Here is a 22,637-nt window from a genome sequence, read left to right as displayed (position 1 = left end):
GTTATCGATGCTTCTATCCGCTGTCTGTTGTCGCCGAACCTTGTGTTATCTGATTTCTTCGCGTGACTCGAATGTTGTAGAACTTTGTGGAAGGCATGCGGGTCCCAACGATTAGTCTGTAACATTCGATGACTGCTGTATAAAAGTCGACGCACTTGACCCGCTGATCAGATTTTCGACGATCGCCGACCGTGTTCGCCGCTATCGTTGTGCTATAAGTGTACCCCGATACGCCGACGAGGACTCAGTGAAAAACTGCTGCGACAATATTTCGGACCCTACAAGGTCATCCGACGTATTGGCGCACTGGACTATGAGGTCGTGCCAGACGGCATTTCACATTCGCAGCGACGCCGCGCACGATCTGAAGTGGTCCACGTGGTGCGTTTTAAACCCTTTTACGGACGCTGGCGAACTTCCTTATTTTGTTGTTTTCTTTGCTAGGAGTGCTTTTCTTTTATTACTTTCGTTTGTTTGCAGCATCGGGTCGATGCTTTTTAAGAGGGGGGTATTGACACGTGTACTTATATTTAACGGGCGACCACGTTTCGCCGCCTAACAAATGTTATCGCACAGCGCGGGACGCGTCTGCATGTATCCGAAGTTTCTGGAAAGTTATCGATGCTTCTATCCGCTGTCTGTTGTCGCCGAACCTTGTGTTATCTGATTTCTTCGCGTGACTCGAATGTTGTAGAACTTTGTGGAAGGCATGCGGGTCCCAACGATTAGTCTGGAACATTCGATGACTGCTGTATAAAAGCCGACGCACTTGACCCGCTGATCAGATTTTCGACGATCGCCGACCGTGTTCGCCGCTATCGTTGTGCTATAAGTGTAGCCTGTTTTTGTGGGCACAGGTTCGCCCAATAAAAGTTAGTTTTGTCTTTCACAGTATTTGCTACTGTGTTCTTCTACGTCACCACCACGTGACAATATTGATTGTATGCATCTCGCATCTGTACCAGTTGTGCATAGTGTCACATATGCAATATGACAAATGACGAAGGAGTGGATCAGCCTAATAAGACTGTCTTCCCTCATGTTACTCCTCTTCAGGGTGGCTCGTTTAAGGAGTCTGACAGCATTTGTAGTCTTATGCCTGAGACTTTTAACAGTCTGTCCGGTAGCAATGTCCTTTTTCTATCAGCATACCATGGACTCGACTGTGATCGACAATGGGGATCGTGACTCCGTTACTTGTGCTGGCCTTGATTTCTTCATACTCTCGCTATTTCTCCTTGGCGAATCCCTTGGGTAGTCTACACTTGTGCGGGGTTAGATATATTAAAATTTCTATTTATTTGCGAAGCACCGCCCTTGCACCTTATACGCAAACTCACAGCTACGCCGACAGCATAAATGCGCCTGGAGTATCCATATAACCGCCATCGCAATAAAAATAATCAAATTTCCCTAGTGCGCTACGAAAATAATAGTGATTAGTGTAGAAGCAAGGACAAACATTCACTACCACGATTATCAAAGGATGTATCTGGCATGGCACTCAAATCCAAATTAGGATCTTTTTTCTTCAGACCATTACCTAAGATCGCATCAAAGCGAACGCAAGGCGGGAACACTAAACACTGCTTTTGAAGCAAGACATTCGCGGCAAGAAACGGCAAATTATATTATAGCACCTTCCCATGTAATAAAGTTCTGGACATTTATATAACCGAGTAGCAAGCGGTGTAGGGCCGGGGGTCGGGACATTCACGCTGTAGAAACACGTTTAGACAAACCGTGGTGTTGTCACTGTTACCATTTGTTGTCAACATTGACTATTTAAAGCGAAATTATTGGGTGCTCCATTTTTTATCCGCCCCATCCCCAATTTTTGTGCTGAAGCCATAATTTAATTGTATACGTTTCTCATTTGTGGCGTGGAGAAGGGCAACATCCATGCAGAGGTACGAACCACTTCCGAAGTACTCGCGGCCATTTACCAGGAAGGAGTACGTTTCGTAAATGAAAATTTTCATATGGGTAACGGGTGTCCAAGATAACACAGGCTAAGTTATATGAAAACAGGGGCTACGTGATACAAAGATGGCAACAACTGTGTGTTGTCAGCAGTCGTCTCGGGCGAACTTGATAATTTTTTCTGGTAATATTGATTATATAATTATTCAAGATTGACATTATAGTTCTGCGGAAATCCGCAAGGTGGAGGGAAGTAATTAATAAAGGGAGAATGACACATCCACCCAATAGTAGCAATTGCTGCAAAGGAAACCCATACGGGTTCCTGGAAAGAAAATCCTCGCAGTTGAAGAGAGAGTCGTGCTCGTCCGGGACTCGAACCCGGGACCATCGCTTTTCCGGGGCAGCCGCTCTACCATGTGAGCTAACCAGGCGGCTAGCAGATGGCAGGGCGAAATCGAATTTGTCAACATTTGTCAATTTGGCATTTTATTTATTGTTGTTGCACCAATGCATTGGCAGCGCTGTAAGGCACGTACTTCCTCGAAGAGGCAGGACGCTTGTGAAGTGAGCTTCAGAACCACACTTAGCAACGTTAGGAACTTGGTTTAAATAAAGAATCCGGGAAATAAAAGAAGTGCGACGCAACGCTTACGTATTTCTTTCGCGTTTACCGGTAAATCGCCGCTGAATTTTTTAAATCTCGTATTGCACAGGTATTTCATCCCACTTGCACATCTGAGATACTACTCTTTGTATAAGCAACGTGCCTTCTTTTTTTCTTTCTCTCACAGTATTGCTTTAGCATTGTTAACTTGATGGTATATGAACTATAGATTTCCAATAGTCCTGGTAATTTTAGTTTGCTTCAAATGAACATGACGGTGCGCGGAATCATTTGAAAACTTGCTTGAGAACAATGCCATCATAAAGCAATATGAGGCGCGGCAGACATAAAATACGCAAGCATTGCAGCGAAATTAATATTAGCTTCCCCAGAGTACACCTTGAGAAAAGACATCAGTTTAATAAATTTACTTTATTATTGCATCTTTCGCCTCGCCAAACGCCAAACGCGGGAGGTGAGCGTCATGGCGCATTACGTGGCCAGCACCCCACTACGATGTCACCAGTATATTTACGATACTGAACGAGGGCGCTAACATGCCGCCAGACCACTACATCACGGATGAGAAATTCCACGCATCACGCACACAGTTCATCGCCGACGGCGCCAACCGGCAACCCTGGTACCGTAGGCGGCAGGCGCGTAGCGTCCTCCAGCGTAGCCTGCGGCACCGTAGCCGTAAGGAGAGGAAGCTCCGTAGGTGTACCCACCGAGCGCTGGTCCGTTGGGAGCGTAGCCAGACTGACCGTAACCGCCGTACCCATAGCCACCGGCCCGACGGCCATATTGGTCGTATCCGTATTGACCGTATCCGCCGTATCCGGCGTAGGCCGGCGCTGGCGTCCTGGTGCCGTATGCGCCGGCAGTAGGTGCTCCAGCCGGCACCGGCGCGACGACCGGGGCGGCGTTGAACACGGCGTCCGCGCTTGCTCCAGGTGCAGTGCCTGGCTCGTTGGTGTCTACCGTTGCGCGGAAGCCGTTGGCGTCGGCGATGTAGCTTACTCGCCGGTAGAGCCCATTAACATCCCGGTATCCGTAGGAACCGGTCTTAACGTTGTTAGAGTCGCCCTGCTCGCTCCGGAACTGCCGGTTGCCGAGCTCGTCCACCGTGTCGTAGCCAAAGCTGTAAGGTTGAGGCGGCTAGAAAGGGAAAAGTGTGGGTTTGGTGCTAGAAATAAACATTCCGCTTAGCTTCTGGCATGTCCAAAAATATGTATGACGAATTTATTCTCAAATAGGGGCATCCTATAAGGTCGACTGCGCAATAGGACGGAAAGGCCCAAAACACATTGTGCATCAATGCCTGTTGGCCATAACGGCAACGTAAGCCGTGGAGATCCAAGTTATGGTTTCTTTTTTAATTTGGTATGCGTTTCTATAAAACTAGAACACCAGAACTAGTATAATACTCAGCACTTAAATTATGTTTTACGCGGCGTTAATGAAGCCATATCGAAGAGGTGTCTCGCGTGAGAAAAATAGAATAAGTTTGGGCATTTCCCACTTTATTACACATAACTGAAACATTAGGTCACTTTTTATGTACATTTCTGATACTTAGAAGACGTAACGCCCAACTCATCATGATTGAAATACAAGAAGTATTCACTGAAGAGATTGTACGCAGAAAAAAAGCTTTGCGACTATATTACAAGCGCAATATTGTGAATCATGCGCGAGGTTCATCATTTGAGTCTGGCGTATGCACTATGCGTGTAAATTAATCTTAATCAGCCAAGTGAGCCGCAGAACAGTGGCCGTAGTCGTTATCAAAACTTGTGAGGGGCTGAAATTATACTGACGCTGACACTCATGCGAGTATGCTTGCAGGCCTTCGAGCGAAAAAAAAGTTTCGAAAAATTCAGAACATTACCAGCTATCCCAACTTACGTAATGGTTTCATCGTATACATAGTGCGCTTATTTTGTTTCATAGCGCAAACAAGAAAGCCGTGTAAATAATAGTAATTCATGTACTGTACTCAATTTAAATTTTGTTTCATTTCTCCCTTACGAATTTTATATTTTATATATAACTTTCTAAATGGTGTTACTATCGTTTACGTCAGCTTATTACTCAGCATCAAACCCACTGAGCTAAAATTTTTAAGAAAGATATGAAACAAAACAGCGCTCAATTAAAGGGAAAATAAAGCTTTTTGCTAAAGTGTCACGAAATTCTGATCAACTCGCATAGTGATCACGCCCAAGATTTGATGAAAAACAGAAGTTAGAATACTACAGGCATTAGTGTGTGTACTGCTAAACTCCCTACTGCGTTGTCACCGTGTTGGCTATTGTGTATTCACAATATCCTAATAGTGTTGCGGGTGGCGAGTGTGCTTCAATCGAGTGTACTTAACAACTAACAATCGAGTACAACTAATAGCTGAAGAGTGGCTATGACTCTCATACAAGCGACACGAAAATATATATTAAATCTTGATCTCGAATGTTATGTAAGACATAATAATAATAATATCCGCGCATTAGGTTATTCGGTTGTCACCGGTGCATCGAGCAAACAAAATACTGCACAAATAATGCACTTACAGCTGCGTAGTTAGCGTATCCTTGGTAAGGAGCGGCACCCACTGGAGCGGCGTAGCCGTTGTAACCAGGGTTCTGGTATCCTGCCACGGGCTGGTGGTGACTGAGCCCGTAGGTTTTTGCCAAGAGGCAGGCAAAAAGAACATGGGCCTTGGAAGAAAACACCGGCGCTCATAATTATAGGTGCATAATTGAGCGCTTTCTTATGTCTGGATGGCCCAGAAATATTTTGCCCCCTACTTCTACAACACCCGAAGTTCAACCGCAAAAGATATATACCCACGACTTTGAAGTTAGCCATCGCTCCAGTAATGTAATATATGCACGAGTAAGAACAATTGTGGCCGATAACTTTACGAAAGCAGGTGAAGCAAATACATCTGCAATATACCTTGGTAAGACGTGTAATAGCTTGAGTGCAAACATTCGCTTAAGTAGAGAGAGCTCTATAGACATAATTTGAAATCTCCTTGTGGATAATTTCACATTCTTCTGGATATTCTTCTCGACATTCTTCTATTTTTCTTTTCAAGGATAGGCAAGTCAGAAAAAGACATGTTCAGCAGACTACATCATAGGCGGGCCAAAGGTTACGGGGCCACACCAATCATGGGGATGCCAATGGAGAGTGGGGAAAAGTTTGGGAATCCCAAACTGCCCATCATTAGCGATACCTGGCGATAATAACAAAAACATCATATAACCTTCCCATAAAATTTGCCAGTTCTGATTATGCGAATTTCAACCTCTGTCATAGTCTTTAATTTGCGAGTAAACGTATAAACAAACAAGCAACCAAACAATGAAACAAATAAAGAAAAACGTATATGTTGGAGAAGTTTGGGGTTCTGATAACTCACCTTCGTCGACAACATTGCGGCTGCTTTGAAGGTTCCAGCGACACACCACACTATCCGAAGGAATACACAACCGTCGTCTACAGAATCTTCGCCCCAACAGAGCATGTTTTTATACTGTAGAACGACGAAACATGGCCAAGTTTCGAAAACGAAAAAAAGAGCGCCCTCTCCCACTGCGTCGCCTCTGGCCATCGCATTTCGTAAAACATTCTTTTGCCCCCCACACACGTAGGAAACTGCCGACAGCCACGGGCAGGTCAGCAGCTAGTTCACCGGGAGGCCCGAAAGCGCGCAGATGCTTGTTGCGCGTCGTGAAAGCTAACACGCGCGGAGGAATTTCACGCTGTCTCGTTGTCCGCACGCCGGCGACAGTGGCGACAGAGACCTCATCGTGAGCGTGTATTGCGTGATTGTAGAAACACTCTCTTGCCTTTCTGCCCTTTCACCATCGTTTACGCGGCCGGTGTTTATGTTGTGTTGTTTGTTATGTTAGCGCACTAATGGAGAAACACGGTCAAGCTACAAGCTTCGTTCTTTCTTTTTCTTGATTAATTTACCGTGTCATGCAAAAACCGGCAGCCAAGCCTAAACCCCTTATGAATACCAGCCACAACGTTGCCATTTGTTGAGCGAAGGGATTACTGTTTCTAGAGTACTTTTGTTGCGCTAGCGTAAATTAACGTACAAGTACACGCAGTGATGCCCACGGTGTAATTATGAGTGCATGAATGCAACACAAACAGCCTTTTTTTTATTTTAACAGTGGTGCCCCCGCTGCCACGGTTAAAGAAACATTGCGCCGGGACCAATCGCGACTATATACTGCACCATTCTGCATTTATTTAGCGACTGTAGCTCTGAGGAAGGAGAAATAACGTGTGAAATTCGAGATAGTTAACAGCGCAATCAGTAACAAACCAGCGAATAGGTACACAGCGAATACCCAGCAGGTACAACCTTGTATTAGATGTAGTCTCCTGTGGCATACAGTTGCCTCCAGTTTGGACTTCAGGCAGTTGCTTTAAGTGCAATCTTTCTCAACAAAAAATGCCAGCATGTGGCTCGTTCCAAGGCATGAGCGCAAGCGCCCTCTGCACCTGTGAAACACGCGCTAATTCATGCACCGCTGGATGTATAGCCCTCTTCACGATATAACAAAGGCAATGATCGTGACGCAAAACCGCTCGCTCTTCAAAAGATCGAATGCAGTGCTGTTAACTCCCAGACCAGAGGACAACTTCCCCACATATGATTAATGCCGAGAGTCAGTGACCAGGATGACTCAGGCGAGTTGGTACGCTGTGTAGGAGATTTCATAGCAGTGAAAACGCTATTAGCCATTTTCGTTACGCAACGTGTTTCAGCTATAATTAGTGGAAAGCTTCAGCAATGAAACAACACGTAAGGATCGGGAAAACAAAAGCTCGGTATTGTTTAAAGTTGTCTTGGGCAACGAAAATTATTTTTGCGATAAAACTACTGATTTAAGAAATATCACCAAGCTAATATTTACATCAGTGACTGGAATGCAAGTCTAAAACGAATAACTTGCGGACCATATTCAGAAATGTCCTATCAGTTTCGTCACACGAAGATAGTCGGGGTGTGTACAAGGTTCACAAGTTGTGCAGAGAGCATGCGAAGCGTGAAAACAAAAAACACCACGTGACTGGGCGCTTTAGAGCAGCGACACTGACACCTTCAATTCAGTTTTCGATTATCAGTGTCATCGAAACATGCGTAAGATCTTTACATAAATCAAATGAGAAAACGAGCGAGAAACATCAGGACATCTGAGGGGATCAATCTTTTGTTTGTCCCAACAACCATACAAGGTGCCAGACAATGAAGCCGCAGGAATCATGGAGGTAGGTAATTGTTACGTTTATTTTAACTGTACCAATATTAAAGTACACAGGGAAATGAAAGTAGACGAAAAGAAAGCTTGCCGAAGGTGTGGAGTGAACCCACATGCTTCGCATAACGCATGATAGGCTTTATCAAGTAAAACTACTGCGGCCGCCATCCCCTCGCGCACTTGGGTTTTTGTGCGAGACATTTGCCGTGGCAGCGTTAGACAGCGCTGCCTGGCTCTTGCCCTGAGCGATGCTGGATAACACTTCCACGGAAAACATGAACGCTGACTGAGAACGATTATTCCAGACCTCATTAATCTAAGCCAGTAAGTTAGGCTGTATGTTTCAAAAGGGTAATATTAACATTATGTGTTGGTGCGGTACCTTATCAAAAAGCCTTGGCAAAGTCATGACAAGTGCAGTCTGTTTAACAGTTAACAACATGATTAACAGGAAGATTGTGAAAAAGACAGGTGCTTGAAATATTGCTGCTCGGAAGAACGGAAAAGAAAAACAGTCAGAATCGATAAAGTCCACGACATGAGGTTAAATTACGTGTTCCTTGCGCTTTGAAGGCATTCAAACTTCAAAGAAGGCATGACGTGTTCTTTGCGCTTTGAAGTTTAATGAAAATTTTGCGTTACCGGAACTAAACAAATACAAGAAACGCTTTTTTATTTTACTGTCGTTTGGTATGGTATATCTTGAAGAAGGCTGTAAAAAGGGCAAAACGAAGTCGGCACAGAAGTTCTGCTTGTTGCTTTTTTAACATTTACAGTTACAGTTTACAGTTGTCATTACAATTGTCTTGGGAAAGTTCGAGAGAGTTGTTACATTTGTCTTTGGGAAAGTCGGCTCTTGCTGAAAGCTTAAGATTATCATTAACCTGTGAGATGATATCAGAACCGTAGTCAACCGCATCCGTGAATGATGCAGCGTTGCTGTTAAAATACAGAAGGCGAGTTTGATTCTTTTGAGGAAATAGTAGATGGAAATACGTTATTGGACATTTTGGTTACATATATGACAGTGTTACTTAAAGTCTCCAAATATTTTCGAAGAGCCCGGCGTAACACTTTCAATTAATATCTCGAACTTCAGCGTGATAAGAAGCACCAGGCCAGCTGTCACAACCAGAAAAAAAAATGAATTGGTCATGGTTATTTACCTCTTAAAAGTATGTGTTAGACCAGAAAAAAAGGACTACAAGACTTGCGAAGATATACGCTGGTTGTTATATGGCGAGGGTCTTCCGACGCATGAAAAAATAATAAACGGAGTGTCATGATTGTGGTTAATCACAATCTACATGAAGCCAACCGACAGAAGCCAAGGAATATTCTGTAGAGGTGCTCGTTGTTGGGCTAGTAGGCGTTTGCTTATCGACGTAGTGTAGCGTGAAGGTACAATTACAAAAAAGAGACACAGAACACGTCACAGGAGCTACTAACAACTTTATTTGAAAGAGAGCGCGAAGAGTATATAAACTGTTCTCAAAACGCAGGTGCACCTACCATTACCGAGGGCGATTATCAGACCTGGCAAGATCACTTTGTAGATCTAAAGGAAGTAAGCTCCGCAGTGTACAAAACAACAGATGTCGCGCTTACGCAGGCACCACTTTTTCGTTTTATGTAAAACGCTTCTAATAGCTCACGTGCCGCTTTATCTTTACTTCTGCCCAGGTTCCTCACATCATGAAATACCGGCTTACAAGGGCAGGCTTTACAGCGCATTGAAAGATGCGCAGTGAAGTCCCTCTACAGATTATTAGCATGCACCTGTTTGCGGCCTTTTTTGTCCTATATAGGACTTTCTACAAGGCAGATTGATTTCATAAACCGCTCAGGTGTCGCAACGCACTTAAGTTTTGTCGTGCTTTGCTTGGCACCCTATCTTCGAGCTGCCCATTATGCGGGCACTGAACTATGTTGTAGGGGACTGCGGAATAATTTGGACCATCTGGAGTTCTTTAACAAGTACACCTAAGTCTAAGTACACGGCTGTTTTCTTATTGCTGCAGCTGTCAAGCGTACCATGTCTAAAGCCAAAGATTAGTTGATATGAACAAGTTCACTTATCTGTCTAAATCTAAGAACAAGAAAGCCCTTTTCAGATTACTCTTAAAAAATAAAATTATGGGGTTTTACGTACGAGAACCACGATCCGATTATGAGACACGCCGTCGTGGGACACTCCGGAAATTTGGACTATCTGGAGTTCTTTAACGTGCACCTAAACCTAAGCACATGGGTTTTTTCGCATTTCGCCTCCATTGAAATCTTCTTTAGATTTTCACATTCTCGAAAGATGATTCCGGTTCCAGCAAATATCGATTGTTTTTTCCTTTCACCACGTGAATTGTCCGAATGATGAGAAAATATCGGAAAGTGACCAGAAGACAGGTTCACTTCAATCGTCCCACCGTGCCTACTGAAACCGTTACCGCTTGAAGAATTCGGGGAAGTCACATTGCCAGAACAGGGGAATGTTGTTCGCCCTTTGCCTTTTTCAGTACCAGGATCGCATCTAATTACTGCAGCCATGATGAAAATTCTGAATGAACTGTACCCGCAAGAAATTCTGACTGTGCTAAATTAACCTATAAGAAATGCCTGGATACATTAAGATTGGAGACTTTCTGATACTTAAATAACAGGCAGGTGGATATGGTTTTGATTTTCTCTCCCATTTTCTCGTTTTTCTTATTTAGCAACTTTTGTCCCCTCCACTCTGGTTAAACTAATAGAAAAAATTGTGAATTGCTGAATGACGGCCCTGTATTTCTGGAAATTCAATGCTTAGCCTCAGCCAAAGTGGCTTTAGATCTGTGTGCTCGACATGGTGTGCGCACGCGGTCTTAGAGAGACGCAAACAACTTGCTCGGCGCCGAGGAAGATATTCAGCTTTACTGGTCCTACATCAAGGTAAAGCTTAATATTCCGTGGTGCATGGAATACTGCTAAATCAACTAGAGAATTACAGTTTTCTAAAATCCACGACGGCATCGATTTCAGAATTTTTAAAGGAAAGATAATTCTATTGTTTTTAAAGCGGGCGCCCATCATCTAAGTATAAACTTAAGCGCGGGGTCCCACAATGGTCAGTGTTACCTCCTGTTTTATTCAATATATATTTCAAGCTCCATTCCTATGCTCAAGGACATTAATTGTACTAAAAATTCATGCGCTTATGCTACCCATCTTACCTAAACGTTAATACGTCTACGCCGGTGAAATCGCTTTTTAGCATAGAATAATGATCTACATTCACTTGAGCAATCGTTGCAAAATTACTTATGTACTCTTGAAACTTGGACTGAGAATATAAACATGCCGCTGAATATTAGTAACGGTGCACTTCTCTTGTTTCCTTTAGATTTTGCTGTTTACGTTTCATTTATGTAGCACCAAGAGTTCTCAGGTGGATTGTCTTAAATACCTGAGAATCACGCATGACGGGACGCTAAACTGAAGAAGCCACATTGAAAAACTCGTGTCTATGGCCACTCATTCCGAGGGCTTGGTTACCTAAAATCAGTGACATACATCAAGATAATGTATGTAAGATACAGACATATATCACTTACCGCATATAAAAATGTACGTATGTCCCATCATGGAATGGAAGGTCCGCCCGCGTCCTTACTGATTCACAAGCGGCGTGTCATTTATACATGAATGGAACACTCCCTATACAAGCCATTCGAATCCTGGGTCGCACACTAGAATGGACCCACGCTATCGTCTGGTGCCCCGAGCACGAAGGCCTGCGGGGCAACGAAGAGGCGGACTGCGCAGCTCGAGGTCTCACTAGCCCAGCGGCAGACCACACCGTTCTTCAGCCCCCGACAGACCGACGAGCGACCCACCACGAGTTATTAACGACAGGTCAACAAATACTACAGCACCAACGGCTCGGAAGAACGCAATACGCTCCCCCACAGAAAGCTCTCAATAAAATCCAGGCAAGAAACTGGCGCCGCCTGCAAACTAACACATACCCACACTTGTCTCGTCTACACGCAATCTGCCCGGACAGTTATACGTCCCGAACATGTCCCTGGTGTAGCAACCACACAGCGACACTCGCGCACATAACACACGAATGCACCGACCGTCCGGGCGACGCAATTTCGCCACGAGTCACAACACACACACTCACTACGTGGTCTTGGGAGGCGAGACTCTCCGAACTGGACCTGGGAAGCCAACTGGCGACCCTCGACCAGGCCCGGCGAGCCGCGATCGCCAGTGGAGCCCTGTCAGAGGGAACCACCCAGGAGTAAACCGCGCAACGGTTTCTGCAATAATAAAGTTCCTCCTCCTCCTCCTCTGGGAATGGACGTAAATATCAGCCGCGCCTACTGAATCCAAAAATAGCGCAGAAATCCAGTCATTCAAATTTGTTTTCGCCATATTGCGCCCTCCCAGCGCCCCCAGAGCTCGTTGCGCAATTTCAACCACGGACAATGAACCAATCAAACACACCCCGCTACGAGCACATGCCGTATATGTTAAAGGGACACTAAAGGTTATTATTAAGTCAACGTGGACTGTTTTAATACCATCCCAGAAAACTCGAAACGCTGGTTTCATGCGAAGAAGAGACTTATTAACGCGACAGCGTTAAGGAGCTCGTGTCGAAGAAAAGCCGGTGTCGGCGTCAGCGGCGTTGGCCGTGAGCGATAAACCGCGCAAGGGACGTCATGAATATAAAACAACTTGGAAGATGGGCTGGGTGGGAATTGAACCAGGGTCTCTGGAATGTGAGACGGAGACGCTACCAGTGAGCCACGAGTTCGATGATTCAAAGCGGGACAAAAGCGTCTCTAGTGAATGCGGTGTTGCCTTAGAAACGTGCCGTAGAAAGTTATACTGCAGTGTATATCGGTATTATAACAATGTAAATTATAAAAGTCGCCGTTACACGAGTAGCGAAGTACGTTTCCGCTACATTTCTTCTGCGCTCTGCGCAGACACAGAATCATCTTGCGGCAAATACAGAAGACCCCCTCCTAGCAACGTGCGGCACTGCCCCGACACGTGGCGTGCCACTCGCCCGCTTCTCCCCTTTGGGACGTGCGGGGACCGGTGCGAGGATGCCCCAATACCCTTGCGTTTAATAAGTTTTCTCGCTATCACCCCTTCCAACATCCAGCGTGCGTCACTCGAACCCTCGGGTTTAGGCGACGCTGCTCCTCTTTCCGCACATAGCGCGATTCCTAGGTGCAGCGTCCGATGCGGGACGCCTCTGCCGTGATCGCTGCGCCGTAGCGCGTCTGATGGGAAAGCGTCCCCTGCGATGTGTGCCGAGCTGCTTCCGAGGAGTCATACATCTGCTTGGTGCTCCCAAGCGAGATAGAGGACGATCCCATCGAGGCGTCAGCTCCATGATCGCGTCCGCCTTCATGGCGTGTCGCGGCCCGACTCGCGAGCCAAACGTCGTGCCGATCACGACGTTTGGCTCGCGTAGATCGTTTCTCCCTCCGAGACACAGAGTTCTTTGGTTCGTTCCGCTCGCTCAGGCGCACGCTTCGTTGCCGCGCCTAACGCTGCGTTGCTCGGCACTCACCGCATGATTGGTGGGTGCAAAGTCCGATGCGGGGTGCTTCATAAGTGATCACTGCACCGTAGCGCATTGTCTTACACCCATTGATGGGTCGACGGGTGTTACACCCCTTGGCGGTGCGAACGGGGTGCGATAAAGCTATCGCGTTCCACTCTTGAAGGCGAAGCTTAAGCGTCCTCTAATTTTTAAAGAGAAAATGCGTTCTGAAGCGTCCGCGCACCTCTAACGCAGTACAAATCGCCCGCCCTCCGATTGAGGAGTGGTGACGTCAAGGTCTCATAGTGACGTTGCGCCGTCGGTGAGCAAAACGGCGCCCGCAGACGGCGCTACGGCTTTTCTGCTCAAAACGCAAACGCACGGCCAGAAACAGAGCCAAGACAGCCGACAGCAGCGTGAAAACGGAACTATGGTGGCTAGCGGAAGGGAAAGCGCGCGACGATAAGCTGGTTCTTTATTTTATGACGCCAACTTTGACGCTCGTTGCAATGGACGACCCTCACAACGACACATTGGTTCGCGATGCTGGGCTCGACTTCAGCGATTTAAGCACTGATGAACGTGACCTGCTGCTGAGCGCTCGCGCTGTCAGCGTCGTTGCGTACTACTACGACGGCAATTGTATGTCATGGCTGTACATACATATTCGCACATTTGTAGCTTTTCCTTCGGGAAAACCAAATGCCGCACTCACCGACCTGCAGTTGTTCTTGCGCTTCGGAGAATGCAGGCAAGACCGACGCAACAGCGTTACGGAAAAGCATTGCTTTGAAAGGCACTCCATGCGACTTCAGTAAGTCGGCGTTGAACTCGTAATCCTCGGGGCGAAAGTGCAGCGAGCATACTATGCAATTTTTCGGCACTTTGCCAACGCGCTGTGGCAGAGGTATGGCACTTAACCACTTCGAACGGAGAGGTTCACTCGTTGGCACACAGTGATAAGTAACGTTGGATTCGCCGCTGCAACTGCCCTTAGCCAAGTTCCGCGGACCATTCGCGCATCCCACGACATCACATGGACGTGGCATTCTCGCTGCTTGTTCCAAGTGCAAGTTTCGCGAGCCAGCCGAACCAGCGCAGCACGACGCGATACCGAAACAACTGAAACTCCAAAGCGCGCGCGGCGCAGAGTCGAGCGAAAACGAAACTATTTTACCACCCATACTACTGAAGGCTAACGTCAAAATGTTAATTTTTCTTAGAATCGAACAAAAGTAGACAAGTAGCATTTTCTTCCGTCTTATAACCTAATGAAATGATCTTTTTAATACGAGTAGTTGAGTACTATTGATATAAATCATGATGAGGAGTGCCTTCGTCATCGGGCTAGTACCGGAATGTCGCTGGGGGGTGTCAAATTGTGTCATGCATTTATCTCAGTTCCTCGGTTACTAAAGCTCTGTTCGCGATCATATTGACGCCTTAGACGTTCTAGAGCATTGCTTTATCACTTTGACTTGACTAGTAACCTTTAGTGTCCCTTTAAGAAGATTAAGAAGAAGAAGTTCCATATCGCGCAGGATGATCGAAGAGGCTCCCTTATGGCGAATACCTGTAAGCAATGCGGCACTGTGTGGAATATCGAGACTCTGTGAGTGTATATATTTTAAATTTAGTTGGGCTTCATCACGGAAACATGTTTTGGCGCTATTAGAGAGGAGCTCTTAAGCGCCCGTTCCTGCTTTGAGCATAGGCGTGCCTCGGCATCAGCGTCATCGGTGTAACCGAGCAAACAACCACAGCCAACGATGAAATAGCAAACGCGGATCGCAGCAGTTGATTAAAAGCGAAGAGAGCGCGACGAGAAAAGCAGAGGAGGAAGCTGCTGTGGAAGCATGAGGCGGAAAGTGGAGGAGGAGGGCATGGTGAACGCGTGAGAAGAAAAGCGTGGTGCCGCTCTGCAGCGGCGATGGCTATGAGATGGCGCCAGAGTAGCGCGCGTCTTCTGTTCGTCGATATATGAAAACAAAGCACTGCGTTCGTGGAGGTCTGTTTGCGGACCCTGCCAAAAGCGCTCCCGCACGTCACCCGCGCGCTGCCTCTTGCGATCTCCCACTAGCCAAGACACCGCGCTGCATTTACACCCGTTTGCAACGTGCCGCACGATACAGATTGTCCGCGCCAGCCAGCATATCGCGAAATGAAAAGACGCACGGCGCTGCGCTCAAATTTCGCATTGAGGAATATCGTAATCGCCGGTGAATTTTTGTCTCAAAGATGTTACAGAGAGCACAATATATCGAAGTCTGCACTTCAAGCTTATACAGGAACATGCCTCTTTCGCATATAAGTTAAAAAAAAACGATTTTGCGCCTAACACGTTTCCCCCTTCTTGCTCGAATTTGTCTAAAAGAGGGCATTTCCGTTCATCTTGATCATGAAATTACTGGAATTGAGGCTTTGGCACAAGCGCAAACAACTCTGCTTGACTCTTTTCAATTGCGCGATGACGAATTCGAGTACAGATCGCGACGCAACACCCTCCTTTGTCACGGCATCCGTGACTCTTGCGAACCATGGTAAGAGTCCGAATCACGCATAATAGAAGCACTAACTGACGAAACTGACAACCTCCCTGACACAGTAATCGAACGCGCTCATCGCATTGGTCACTACATGCCCAGTAAGTGTCGCCAATCGTTGTTAAATTCACTCGCACGAAAACGAAAGACAAAGTACTTTCCGCAAGCGCAAAGCTGAGAGAAAATGATATTTAGATTTCCGAAGCGTTTTCGCCCGCAAGCCGCCATGTTCTTAAAATCCAATTGAGTCCGCTAAAACCTAGCCTCAGCCATGCGCTTTCCAGTTAAGGTACACCCAACTAATAATGAATAAAGAAACTCAGTGACCTTCCGCTCTGTGAAGAAGGATGATCAGCGAAGCTGTCTATATGGGCCCCTTAATGACGAACTGCACCTCAACCGCGGCTCGGCCCGGCATTGCACTATCTTCGGGATCGGCCTACATATGGGAAGTTTTGTTTCTACACACGGACACGATCCTGGGGAACTAGTCGTTAACATCTTCGCTGCAAAACAGCTCGGATATGAACCGGCAACAGACACCGTTACCGAGAATGCGCTTACGAACCGCGAGATAGCGGCCAGCATGCAGATTCTGAACACGTGCCCACTTCGGAAAACATCAGGGGAAGTGGACCAGAATCGTGTATTATTAATGTTCTTTACTAGTATTCGAAGCATCATGCGTAAGCGCGCTTCCTTAACATCTGATTTAGATACTTGCAATGCTTACATTTTAGTGCTTGCGGAAACGCGCCTACGTTCACAGATTCAAGATAACGAATTTTCTCAAACTGCGCACCATTTTTCGCTGTATCGTTGACACTGAACAATGCGTCAGGGAGGCGGCGTGCTCTTAGCCATTTCTAGAGATTTCCCATCTCAGTGTATTCACGTCAATACTAACCTCGAAACGGTTTGGGCCATCAATGAACTAAACTGCCGGAAGCTAATAATTGATGTTAGTTGCCGCCGCGCCCGTCTCCCTCCCCCCTCCACTTATTCATCTGACTTCGTAAACGAGGTGCATGATATCATTAGCATTGTGACATCTCGTCATCCTACATTACCTTAAGTTTTGCTTGCCGATCTTAATCTACCGAATATGGAACGCTGAACTTCCAACTTTAAACCATTTTTACAGCGAAGATGTGTACCACTACCGTCCAGGGAAATTTTTGTGTCGTTGTTGGCATGCTAAGCAAAAAAACTCCCCATACGTGGGCCGATCCCGGAGATAGTGAAATGCCAGGCCGACCCGCAGCGGACGTGAAGCAGGCGTTAAGCACTCCCCATACGTGGGCCGATCCCGGAGATAGTGCAATGCCGGGCCGACCCGGGGCTGAGGTGCAGTTCGCAATTAAGGGACCCACATACACAGCTTCTCTGGACATCCTTCTTCACAGAGTGAAAAGGCACTAAGTTTTCTTTTACATAAGCGGATAAGTTATTACGTATGTGCTCTGTTTTTTCCCCTATAACAACTTGTTTCCGAACGAACACACTTAACTTTGTATTAACATCGGGGGCTGATCTTCTTTCCGACATCACGTATTTACCCGGCTTGAGCGACCATTCGGTACTTTCGTTTGACATAAATAGATTTCGACTAAAAACCAGTATAAAACTCAAATTTTTTAGAAACTACGCAAATGAAATTTTGAAGCCATCAATGCTGAATTATCTGTTTTTCTAGACGACTTTTTGAACGACTTCGGCTGCCATAGTGTTCAGACCAACTGGTATATGTTTGCTGCAAAAATTGCTGAACTAACAAACAAATGCATCCCACGGCGCACCCTCGCATGTAACCAAAACGCCGCATAGTATAACATCCCGTCTCAAGCGCCTGTCTAATAAAAAAAAAACGATTGCACAAATCAGCCAAATGTTCATCTAGCGTAACCCGATCGACCAAATGTATACTGGCGGCCGACAGTATGTGACCGCAGTTAAACAAGCTAGGAATCACTTTCTTGGTAACAGCTTGCCATCAATGCTTCAAACCAACACCAAAAAATTCTGTCGCATGGTTAAGCTCAAGGCGGATATAGACTGTCTATAGACTGTCTATGGACAAGTGTATAGGCTTACAGTTCTACTTTTGTAGACTGAAGTCTATAGAATGTCTACAGATGAGATTTGTCCGTAGACATTTTATACACTTCAGTCTACAAAAGTAGAACTATATATACAGTTCTACTTTTGTAGACTGAAGTCTATGGAATGTCTATATACAAATGTATATAGATAGTCTATAGACATTCTATAGACTTCAGTCTACAAAAACAGAACTTTATAGTCCGATACACTTTTTTTCTATGACATTCTGCAGACATTTGTTAACAAATATGAATTTTTTTTAATCTATAGGCACTCTATATACACAGACATCTTATAGACAAGTCTACAAAGAGTGTATAAGGCCATAACTCCATAGCGGCTATCTACAAGTTAGTTTACATTTTTGTTTACATGCGGTAGCAAAAAGTTTTGAATGTATTTATGCATGTGCACCTGTTCCTTTTCATCTGCACTTATGCATTACCGTTAGTAGATTAATAATGCTTCTGAACCAGCTGTACTTTCATATATGTTGCATAAACAGAAAGAATTTATATAGTGCTGAATCATGCAGTGCGAAAAATAAAACAAATGCACCAGCAACGCATTCACCGTTTTTATTGCTCGATATAATAGATGAATTCCTTAAATTCATGTCGTATGCTATTATGGAAACAGATTAAATATTTACACTACTCCTTGGCAAGCATGGTCGCCAGGCTGGCCTTGACCTTTGTGTCATTAGTCGCAAAGGTGCTGCAGGTGTATGCTGCAAATAAGTAGATGCAGCAATATGAGGCAAAAATAACAAGTGTATATTCTTTGTGTGTTCATTAAGCAGCTTAATATATTTGCTCAAACCATCTAAGTCAATACTTAATGCGGTTTAACTATGACCAATGGCTGCTTGTCAATACAAATCAGCACCTTTATACAATGTTTTATTGCATGGTATGGTGAACAATTAAACAGTCACAACTGCTGCTCGTGCCAGCAACAGTATGTTCCCTTTTATGACAAGTTCATATATGATGCATTATTGTACTTATCCCAAATGGTCTCCATATTTATTGCTGAAACGTTACCCAGTTGGGCTGTCTATACGTTTTCTTTTTTTTTTGGCTGGTAGTTAAGTATGCCCGTGCAGAGGGATATTTTCAGAAGACGTGACTGGAATATTCACAGTATCATGCCTAAGATTGTAATTTATTTGGTTAATACACATTTAAATGTCTTTCTTATACTTTTAAATGAATGGGTGATTGGCCATAACTTCAACAGAAGGCAGATGGGCTGATTGTATCGATATGGTCACTTAATTTGTTACAGGTAATGAGGCCTCTTGGGCGAGCTAACAGGTTTCCAAGTTACGTATACCACATGAGCACCCGAAATACCACACGAGCACTTTGTGTCATGGCACGACAGATATGCACCTCCTAGGAAACAGAACTGATAGTATAGTTCGAATGAATTCTATTACAGTACATTATTTAAGGTGCTTTGAAAGATGAAAATTTTTTCTAGGCTATCGAGGTTCAGGACGTTTAGTTAACGCAAAAAAAAAACACATATTGAGTAAGAAATGCCTTGTCAGTAAGCTTGACTTTCTTTTATTTTTCTATAGATGGAACCAATTTCCTTCAATTTTTATCAGGTGAAACGTTTTAAAAATATATTTAACTGAGAGATTCTCTGGAAACTTTGTATGACGTATAACAAGACAGCATACCTATGTGGCAATTTTAAAATTTCCCGATCTTTTTCCAAGCCTTCCCTGGCTGTTTTCATGAAAATTTTCTGGCAATCTATGACGCCTGCAGCTTAAGTGTAATAAAAAAAATATTGTGGTTTAATGCTTGCCAAGTACTGCCAGTCCATAATATTTAGATAAAACGAATAACACGTCAGTCACTGGACATGCAGTATTAGATTCAACTGACTTGAATCCCTTGATTAATAAAGCTGACAAGGGCTTCGGCAAGTTCGTAATTGATGGCCACACGAGTACAGCACGGAAGACACAGAGACACACGTAAAGCAAATGCAACAATGTGAGGAAAAACTATACAATGAGTTATACAATTAGTTATTTTTACGGTTCAATAGTAGTTTTCAATATAATTTGCTCTCATCACTTATGCCTCTAGTTAACTTTGTTTACCTCTGACTAAAGACTACATGGCAATATTAATTAGTACCATTATGATGTTTCGTTATACTACAGTATGATAAGCAGTTAGACAACCGTAATGGTCGCCGGTGCCAGCAACGGTACGTTTCGTTTTAAGACAGGTTCATGTGACACACAGTGTACTTATAAAAATAAAAGAAATGCGAGAATCCCAAACGATTCCTATAATAATACTTGTTGAAACAAAGATACCCGGCTTGACTGTGCACATTTTTCAGGTGTTAATGCAATATGCCCGTGCCGAACGAACATGCTCAGCATACTGACTGTAGTTTTGAAAAATCACGTTAAGATTTGCAATTTATTTCCGCTTAGAACAATCTGCAATGTCTCTTTTCTCATACTTCGAGATGAATACATTTGCCACACTTTCAGTAGAATGCACATGAATGGGGGCGTACTAATAATAATAATATTTGGGGTTTTTACGTACCAAAACCACTTTCTGATTATGAGGCACGCCGTAGTGGAGGACTCCGGAAATTTTGACCACCTGGGGTTCTTTAACGTGCACCTAAATCTAAGCACACGGGTGTTTTCGCATTTCGCCCCCATCGAAATGCGGCCGCCGTGGCCGGGATTCGATCCCGCGGCCTCGTGCTCAGCAGCCCAACACCATAGCCACTGAGCTACCACGGCGGGTTGGGGGCGTACTGATCAGGTTACTTATCAACTAAAACATGTTACGATCTCTTAGGTGTGTTGATAAGGGTAGAACAAATGAATTATTTGAATAATCTGTGCGTTATCTACTTAGAAAAGACCACCAAATTGATAATCTGGCTCTTTTTTCTTTTGTACAGCGCATATTGTATGCAGTCTGTCCAAGACGACGGCACTACATGCAACAGTAATGAAAACCGGACAACTTATTACGCACGACAATGGCTTCATACCATGCACGATTAGCACAATGCGAATCTGCGTCAGCAGCTGCCTTGTGATTAAGAGCACGTAAACTGCAGAACGCCGAAGCATCGGAAGCCGCTTAACGCTTTCTTTTCATATAGCTCGAAAGATAACTTCTGCTGCTAAATTGTTTAAAAAAGAGACAAAAAACAAATCTTCCAACTACCGTCAAACGCAATGCCTTCAGTTTGAAACGTGTAAAGGTGTTCCCGGAGCGACTAATTTATTGTTCTCTAATTTTTTCGGCTAAGTTGCGAAGCTACAAGTGACTGAACTTATCGCAGGTTTCATGCTCCAAAAGCGTTTGTGGTTGCATATAAATAGATAGGGTGAATCTAGAGATTTCTACTAGATATTTCTTCAAGTCTCGTGTTTTTCTTGCTGTAACTTCCCAAAATTATTTAGATTGGTTGCCAGGAACCTTAAAAATACTGCTACATTTAAACTATGCGAAAACGGCAGCGCACACACTGCTGATGCAAGCCCCGCAAACACGGCCTTTCATCCGAGTACGCTAGCAGTTATTCAACTATGCCTGTCTGTTTGAAAATTCTTGATGCTAACACAATTTCGAGATATATACGTAAAGCGTGTCACGAGAATTTCACTACACATACGGTGCAGCATTCATCGCGGCCGGATCAAGCGCCACTAAATGAGATCTACCACACTGGCTGCCCAACACACACAATCCGCTTAGTGGTAGCTCAGTATCAAGTTAAAACATGGTGTACTTCCTTTTTTACTCACCTAAGCTATAATGATAAAATCAACAAGCACGAGCGATCGCTCGCCGTAAAACATTCCGTATAGTAGAAGCGAGAACAAGAGCGCGTTATCAAACCATGTCAACGACAAACCGACACTATACCCGAGTCGCCTGCGCTACATGCAGCCGGTTCGCGCTACGAAATGCGCTCACATAATCATGAGGTATTGACGCAAAACGTCTTTGATAAAGCTTACCATTCAGTGTAGTTGACGTGTGATGCCACAAAGAAGACACGCATACCCACACACCTACGTTCAGGGAGACACCGCACACCGGCACAACCGTTTACGTGCCTGGCGCACTCGTTGAGACGGCGCACCGCCGCGCATGCGCAAGAGCTCCGAGCATGCGCAGGAGCTCCGCGCGGGAGGGCGTGCGCGCTCGGAGGAGTGTGAGCGCCTTTTTCTCCTTCATTTTTTTCTTTGTCTCTTTCTCTCTCTCTGCGCGCCATGCGCGCCGGAACGGGTGGCTTTTCTTTTCCGTTATGCATTTTTTTCGTGGACGAAGGATATGCGCTGGCAGGTTGTATGACAAACGCTGTGGGCTATCGTATGAGATTGCAACGCTAACATGAATGCGATGTTTGTAAAAGCCGTAACGGGGCCCTTCAGACGTTTTAGACGCATTATTGCCAGCGTCGATGAGTAATACAGCGTATTTGTAGCATATCTTCCAGCGTACCGCCAAATGTGATGCCCGCACGTATGTTGGTGCTAATTTTCTGTTCCGATGATAGGTCAAAGCAATCAGTACAGCATTGAGGTACGCATATGCGTGGCTGCGCAGGCATAC

General features: G+C 45.0%; 1 protein-coding gene across 1 annotated transcript; it reads right to left on the bottom strand.

The window, feature by feature from the left end:
• Positions 1-2,976: 2,976 nt before the first annotated feature.
• On the bottom strand, positions 2,977-6,169 carry LOC142571176 (uncharacterized). The gene is made up of 3 exons (XM_075679451.1): positions 5,961-6,169; positions 5,104-5,250; positions 2,977-3,691 (listed from the first exon to the last, which is right to left on the bottom strand). The coding sequence occupies exons 1-3, from the start codon at positions 6,150-6,152 to the stop codon at positions 3,143-3,145; spliced, it is 888 nt and encodes a 295-aa protein (XP_075535566.1). The 5' UTR covers positions 6,153-6,169; the 3' UTR covers positions 2,977-3,142.
• Positions 6,170-22,637: the final 16,468 nt, after the last annotated feature.

Source organism: Dermacentor variabilis, chromosome 2 (assembly GCF_050947875.1).
Source record: "Dermacentor variabilis isolate Ectoservices chromosome 2, ASM5094787v1, whole genome shotgun sequence".
NCBI lineage: Eukaryota > Metazoa > Arthropoda > Arachnida > Ixodida > Ixodidae > Dermacentor > Dermacentor variabilis.
The sequence above is the reverse complement of the archived record's forward strand: the minus strand, read 5'-3'. Positions and strand labels throughout refer to the sequence as shown.